General features: G+C 34.7%; 1 protein-coding gene across 1 annotated transcript in view; it reads left to right on the top strand.

Annotated features, from left to right (window-relative positions):
* Nucleotides 1–7887, top strand: part of FANCM (FA complementation group M) — a 99456-nt gene that overhangs the window by 65764 nt on the left and 25805 nt on the right. The window contains exons 14-16 of the mRNA XM_042782221.1: nucleotides 362–2207; nucleotides 7304–7398; nucleotides 7506–7574. Coding sequence (XP_042638155.1) covers nucleotides 362–2207; nucleotides 7304–7398; nucleotides 7506–7574 — 2010 coding nt within the window. The remainder of the gene's footprint in view (nucleotides 1–361; nucleotides 2208–7303; nucleotides 7399–7505; nucleotides 7575–7887) is intronic.

The following is a 7887-nucleotide window of genomic DNA, read 5'->3' as shown; positions in this document are numbered from 1 at the left end:
TTTCTGAGGCAGTATCACTACGGAAGTAGATTGCCCAATCTTCCTTCCGAGGAGTGGCTGGTGGGTTTGAACCGCCAGCCTTCTGGTTAGCAGTCATGTGCCTTAGGCACTATGCTACCAGAGCTCTCCATATTATGTACTAGGTATATAAAAATAACTGTCAATAATTTCAGAGAGTACCATTTATAATCTTGTGTGATTCATAAGAATAATATTTAAAGATTTGAAAGAAACTTTAAAATCATTTGGGGTGATGTATTATTGTTTAGAAAATATTTTAACATAGTATCAAACATCTCTTAGAATTGGCCTTTTTTTTGGTTTTGGTTTCTTATGACTTTTTTATTTTTCTTCTTTATAGGAAGAATGTAGCTATGAACTAGAAATTCAATCTTATTTACAAATGGAAGATGTTAGCTCAATATATACTGTTTCCAGGAATGAATGTAATCCTCTTGCTGATGGCATCTTTACTAATAACAAGAAATCTTCATTTACAAATAATGTAAATCAAGGCAGTTCAACCTTAGTGACAGAATATGATAAAGAATGTGCTGAAATTTTTAAACAGTCTCATATCAAACTGACTGAAATTATTTCTCTGAAGAACGGAACTTCTAGAGAAATGATAAAAGATCAACCTGAAAAAGAAAATGCTGGTGTTGTGGATTCTTTACATACCAAAGGAAATTCTGCTGCTGCATACACTCTTCTGGTGGACCTACCAAGTGATAAAATGGCATCAGATAAAGATGACATTTCTGCCACATGTACTACCAATGAAAATATTGTTAATCAGCCAACAGAATGTCAGTTTACAAAATCTTCCAATTCATTTGCTGGAAATTTTTTAGATTCTGGCTATAACAGTTTTAATGATGAAATGTCTAGCTTATTTCTTCCATTTGAAGAAGAACTTTATTTAGCTAGAACAGATGATCAGTTTTGTAATTGTCACCCATTGACAAAAGAGATACTAGCTAACGTAGAACAATTTTTATCTCGTTCTCCTCCGCCTCTCAGTGGACTCTTAGATTTGGAATATGAAATTACAAAGAGTTCTATACTTGAGAATTCATTTTTCCTACCCTACACAGAGCATTTACAAAATGACAAATCCAACCGTTTACTGTCACATTTATTAAACTTACCCACTTTTAATATTAATCACCTTTCTGAAATAAGTTGCTTTTATGGTACAAATGATAAAGTTCGTGGTGAGTCGAGCTGCTGTGACGATGATGAAGTGCATAAAGATATTCAAGGTGAAAATTTAGTACCTAATAATCATGTTCAAATAAACACAAGGCCTTTAGTTAGGCAAAAAACTCCTGATGTTGAGAACAGTGGCCTCCCAGTATTGTCCACTGATCAGGATGAGAGCTTACTATTGTTTGAAGATGTTAGTACAGAATTTAATGATGGGAGCCTTTCTCCCTTAAACAGTAAATGCAAACCTTTATGTGTGTCAGACAAAACTGCTGAAAGTGAAATCTCTCAGTTCTTAATTTCTGATGAACTTTTGTTAGATGATAATTCTGAACCCCAGGATCAGATCATTCATGATACTAATAATTGCGGATTTCGTGATGGTTTGAGAGGTGTACACAAGGAAAAACTGAAGATTGATGAATATGTTTTTGACTGCTCTAAGGATTTATTCTCTGTTACCTTTGATTTAGGATTTTGTAGTCAAGATTCTAATGATGAAATGTTAGAACATTCATCAGATAAAAATAGACTTCCAAATGATCTATCTGGAGGATATTTACATGCTAAGGAGATAAGTGATGCAAATTATGTTTCAAATCAAGCATTAATACCAGGAGATAATGTTGAAAGTTTTGTGAGTAGAACTATTACTATCCCATCAAGTGACGATAAGCCGAGTCCAATTTCTGCACTTTTCCGCCTGGATGTAGCAGAAAATAAAAATAAAGAATTTACATCTCCTGGTTATTCTCAGTTTTCTTTGCCAGTAGGAGAGAAAGCTATGAGTACACCACTTTCTAAATCAAACACATTTAATTCATTCTCTAAGATGAGAGAGGAAATGCTTAAGACTCCAGGGTCTAATGAAAAAAAAGTAAAACTGCAGAGTTTCAAAGAAATATTGAATTCAACTTTTGATTCAGGACTATCTCCAGTAAAAGCAAAAAGAAGTGAACAAATCAGTCTGCATCCATCAAGTCCTTATTCTATTGAAGGTAAGATTTCATCTTTAAAAAACACACACATTTCTCAAGTAAATACTCTAGAAAAAAATTTTTTTTCAAAACGTGACTTCTTGGTATATATATGTTGTTGTTGTTACGTGCTGTCGAGTCGGACCTGACTCATAGCGAGCCCTCCTTGGGTTTCCGAGGTGGTATCACTACGGAAGTAGATTGCCCAGCCTTCCTTCCGAGGAGTGGCTGGTGGGTTTGAGCTGCCATCTTTCTGGTTAGCAGTCAAGTGCCTTAGGTACTGTGCTACCAGAGCTTTGTGTGTGTGTGTATATATATATATGGTATTAATGTATTATGTTTTTCTTAAGCTGATGCTTACTAATATAAGATTTATTTTATTTACATGTGTTTATTGTATGCAAGGCATGAGAGAGATATTATGCTAGATACTGAATTATAAAAGACGTCTGAGATTTGGCCTTAGCCGTTGATTGCAAAACACAAACCACACCAACTACTGGTGTGTTTTTTTGGTATGTATGCATATATGTATGTGTGTGTGTGTGTGTGTGTATATACCAGTCTTCTTTCTGAATACATGTTGTTTGTTGTTGTTGTTGTTAAGTGCCATCAAGTCGGCTCCGACTCATAGCGACCCCTCCTTGGGTTTCCGAGGTGGTATCACTACAGAAGTAGATTGCCTTCCTTCTGAGGAGTGGCTGGTGGGTTTGAACTGCCAGCCTTCTATTTAGCAGTCAGATGCCTTAGGTACTACACTACCAGAGCTCCCCCGAATACATATATGTATATATGTGTATATATATATATATATGTACACCCATTGCTGTTGAGTTGATTTAGACTCATAGTGACGCCATAGGACCTAGTATAACTGCCCTAGAGAGCTTCCCAGGCTATAAATCTTTATGGAAGCACACTGCCACATCTTTCTTTGCTGAGAGTGGCTGATGGGTTCAAACCACCAAACTATCAGTTAGCAGCCAAGCCCTTTAACCACTGTAACCCCCAGGGTTCATTGTACATATGTGTATGTATGTATATGTGTGTGTGTGTCTAAAATAGTAAGTAAATGTTCCCTAATAACTAATTTACTTACAGTTATTAAAAAGCCAAACCAACCTATTGCACTGAGTTACGTCTAATTTACGGCCATCCTGTGTGTTTCATGTGGAACTATGTGGAACTGCTCCATAGGGTTTTCTTGGCTGTAATCTGTATGGAAGCAGATTGCCAGGCCTTGCTTCCACATTGCTGCAGGGTAGGTTTGAACCACCAACCTTTAGGTTATAGTTGAGTGCAAACCATTTGCACCACCCAGGGACCCTGAATTAATTATTAGGGAATATTCATGTAGTATTTTTTGTTCCACATAATCAAACGAGAGGATTTAGGATTGTTTGCACATATTTATACATACATGTATATGTAAAATAATTCATTAAAAAAAATCAGGGATGAGTTGGTTGCTATAACTGGCTTCCTTCAAAAGTAATGGAAAAGAAATACTCGTTAGATTTTACAATGCTTATCTTTAAAAGGAATTCTTTAACTTTATCTGTCAGAGTATATGTTTTACTGGCACAAATAATAAGGAGACATTTACTAGTTGGATTTATATTAATTATCTCTTGCTGAATAACAACTAAGGAGCCCTTGTGGTGCTTGGCTAAGTTAAGTGCTTGGCTGCTAACTAAAAAGTGAGCAGTTCTAACCCACTAACTGCTTCACAGGAGTAAGATGTGGCATTCTGCTTCTGTAAAGATAACAACCTTGAAAACTGTGGGGCAATTTTATGTCCTATAGAGTCATTATGCATCAGAATTAACTCAGTTGCAGCAAGTTGCGTACGAATTACTTAAAAAAAGTTAGTAGCTTAAAATAAACATTTATTTCAGTTTCTGCAGGTCTGGAATTCAAGAGTTTCTCAGGGTTTATTGTGAAGTTTCAGTTAAGATTTTGACTGGACTTTCAGTAATCTGAAGGCTTGACTGGACCTGGAAAATCCATTTTAAAGATTGCCTATTCAGAAGAGAAGGAATGGGAGGCACACAGCAAATTCTAGTCCATAGCAGTTCTGAAATACAGCAGGCCAGAGATGGAGTGTTCCTTGAGTAGGACTCAAGGCCTGAAAATAATCCAGAGTTTATGACTCTGTCTTCTGGACATTTGCTCCTGCCTTTTGAATAATGTTTTTCCTCCATGACAAATAGCACCTGTGGCATTTTCTCAGCTTGCTTCCTTTTCATAGATATTTGAGGGTTCAAAGTCCTTTTTAATTTTGTACTATTTCTATCCCTTTTGGTTGTAGCTGCATTTCTGCCAGTGTAATTCTCTTAAATCCTTGTTGGTCTTCTTTGAATTTTATTGGTGTTCATTCTGTTGGAGACTAGCTATGCCCAAATATCTTTTGGAGAAAAGGCCTTTTACCTTGGGCTTCTCCTGAGTTGTCTGGGGACAATTTAATTTGAGCTTCTTAGACTGAGACCTATTGCTTGATTGAGAGTATCTGTGAGGGTTATTCCTAAAAATATGTAGAGGGGCTTTTGTCTTGACTGATTGGTACTCTGAGGCACTATCTATAATCTTTCTGAGGCCTTAACCAAGAATTTACAACTCACTATCCCTTAGCTTCATCTTTAGACAGTGTTTTCTTTAGTAGTACTTTGGAAGCCATTTCTTGTTTTTAGCATTGTTTGCCATCTGGATACACAGAATTTTGAAAACCTGCAAGTTCCAAATTTTTCTGTTTAATAGTCCTTTCTTTACTTTATCTCTCTCCTTTTGCATTTAGTATAATAGCAAGAAGCAACTAGGTGATATCTTAAATTTTTTGTCTGAAAGTGTACTTAACTAGCTAAAGGCATTCATTAGGTATACTTTCTACTTTCTTTGTAACTGGTATTGGTAAACTTTCTGGAACTGCATAAAGAAAGTATTACCTTTCCTCCAGCTACCAACAGGATTTTCCTTACTTTATTAAGTTCTTACCCATAGCCTCCTCAGCAGTCATTAATCTTCTCCAGTTTATTTGAGGCCTTTAAAGTTTTCACTGAAATTCACCTTAAAATTTCTTTCAGCTTTTGCTAACAGTCTTGTTCCAAAGCTCTTTCCACAGTTTAGATTTTGGTTATATGAACTCATTTCCAGGTACCAAAATATGTATCATTTATCTAATGCTGAATAACAAGTTACCCCAAAACAAACATTTGTTATCTCATGATTTATCTGTTGACGACTTTGAGAGTGGCTTAGTTGAGTGGCTTTGGCTCAAGATATTTCATGAGGTTGCAGTCAAGATGTTGGCAAGGACTGTAGTCATCTGAATGCTTTCACAGAGCTGGAAGACCTGCCTCCAGGATGGCTCACTCACATTGCTGTTCCTTCGAGATCTCAGTTTCTTGCCTGTGGACCTCTTCACAGAGTTGCTTGATGTGTCCATACAACACAGCAGCTGATTTTCCCCAGAGCAAGTGATGCAGGAGAGAGAGCAAGGATGAAGCCATAATACTTTTTATGAGCTAGACTCTGAATTAACACACCATTCTTTTTACTGTTTTCTGTTAGAAGCAAGTCATTAAACTCTGCCTACAATGGAACGGAGAGGAATTATGCACCGCATCTTGAGTATCAGAATTTGTGGACATATCTTAAAACCACAGCAGGGCTCTTATAGAAGGCTTGTTGCAAAATTGATTGTGTCTGCAAAGTTTTATGAAAATTCAGAAATAGAGCCTTGGTTAAGTACCTGAAAATTAGAAGTGTTTTAATTCATACATGAGAATTTTGTTTTTTAATATTCCCTCCTTTCCTTTTATTCTATTAATATCAAAAGAACTATAATTTATTACAAAAATTAGGAAAACCATAAATGCAGAGAGGAAAATAAAAACCCCTATAATCCAAATGCAATGACCCATGTCACTTTAGTTTTGTGTATTTCACTGTACCTAAATTATATTTCAATAAAATGTATTTTAAAAAGTTTTTTCTAGCTCTCCCTCCAAAATACTGAATTTGAAGTAACAAATGTTTTATATATTTTACCACAGTAAAGAACTATTAAAAATTTTCCATCTGAAAAAAAATTATTTTAACTTATGATAACTGCTATATAGGCAATAAATCAGGCCTTTGGAGTAGATAGTGGGGCCACTTTGTCTGGAGCTAGATAATATGGTATCCTACATGTTTCTGTTGAGCATTTGAAATGTGACTGGTCCCAAATTGAGATGTTATAAATATAAAACACATACTGGATCTTGAAGACTTAGTACAAAGAAAAAAATTTTAAGTATCTCTGTAATAATTTTTTATAGTGATTATATGTTGAAATAGAAGCTCTGGTAGTGTAGTGCCTAAGGCATTTGACTGCTAACCAGAAGGCTGGAAGTTCAAACCCACCAGCCATTCCTCAGAAGGAAGGTTGGGCAATCTACTTTCGTAGTGACACTGCCTTGGAAACCCAAGGAGGGGTCACTATGAGAAGGATCTGACTTGTTGACAGTGCATTTATATGTTGAAATGATATCATGGATATTACATTAAATAAAATATATTATGTAATGACAAAAAAAAAAAACCCTATAATCCCACCATGTGGAGAGAACACTCATTAACATTCTGGCAAATATCTTTGCAATTTTTATTTCATGCTTGTATACAAATGAAAAAGGATCTGTTCATATATTGTTTTGTAGGTTGCATTTTCATGTTTTGACTCCTTCAACTAGAAAAAAGATAAGCCACAAAGGGCAGAAGAAAGACCATAATAAATTTTAGAAATGAATTCTAGAACTGTTGATTAATAAAATTGTATTCTGCATTCTTCTGACTTCTTTGTGTTTAATTTGTAAAATTGAATCTGAGTCAAATATTTGTTTATTAGCAATATTTTTGTTTCTTGTTTTCCTTACTGCCACTGTTTTATTTTTCTGTCTCTTCTCATGCTAACTTTTTGACCAAAAAATTCTGACCTAATCTTTTTTGAGAGTGAATAAATAATGTTGAGATTGTCAGAAATAATCCTTATTCTAGCCATCAATAAAATAGATCATTGTGATTGGATAAACATAAATCTATTAACCAAGTTCATTATTTGTTTTCGTAAATTATAGATGAACATTTATTTACAAGCAGTGAAAGTGACAATGATGAAATTTTCCAAAGAAAAAGTAAGAAAACAAAAAGAAATGTTTTAAAATCCCCTGAGGTGAGTCATTTAGTAATCACAATAATTCAGTCATATAAAGGCAACTTTTTCATTTTGAAGACTTTTTTTTTTTGCTATTTTGCTATCTTTTTCTTTATTTTATCTAGGATCAGAAAAATAGTGAAGTTGATTCTCCACTTCATGCTGTCAAGAAGCGCAGAGTTCCTCCAAACAGGGTAAGTAAATAATGGAGAATGCATAGTAACTCAAATTCCTTTGGCATAAATATTTCAAAGAAAATATATCTACTTAGATGATTATAGGTGTATTTGATAATAGAGGTATATAGTTAAGAGAAAAATAGAGTAATTCCCATGTGTTGGTATTTTCTATTTTTTAGTTTTCAGAGAAAACTTTTGTTAGTTTCATAGGACTTTTCTAACACAATAAATATGAATATTAAAAATTTTTATACTCCCTTCACAAACAATCCAATTAAAAAATGGGCAGAAGACATGAATAGACACTTCACCAAGGAGGATATTCAAG

Source organism: Orycteropus afer, unplaced genomic scaffold (assembly GCF_000298275.1).
Source record: "Orycteropus afer afer isolate SDZICR_OR568_19922 unplaced genomic scaffold, OryAfe1.0 scaffold00265, whole genome shotgun sequence".
Lineage (NCBI taxonomy): Eukaryota > Metazoa > Chordata > Mammalia > Tubulidentata > Orycteropodidae > Orycteropus > Orycteropus afer.
This window is presented reverse-complemented; position numbering and strand designations above follow the sequence as displayed.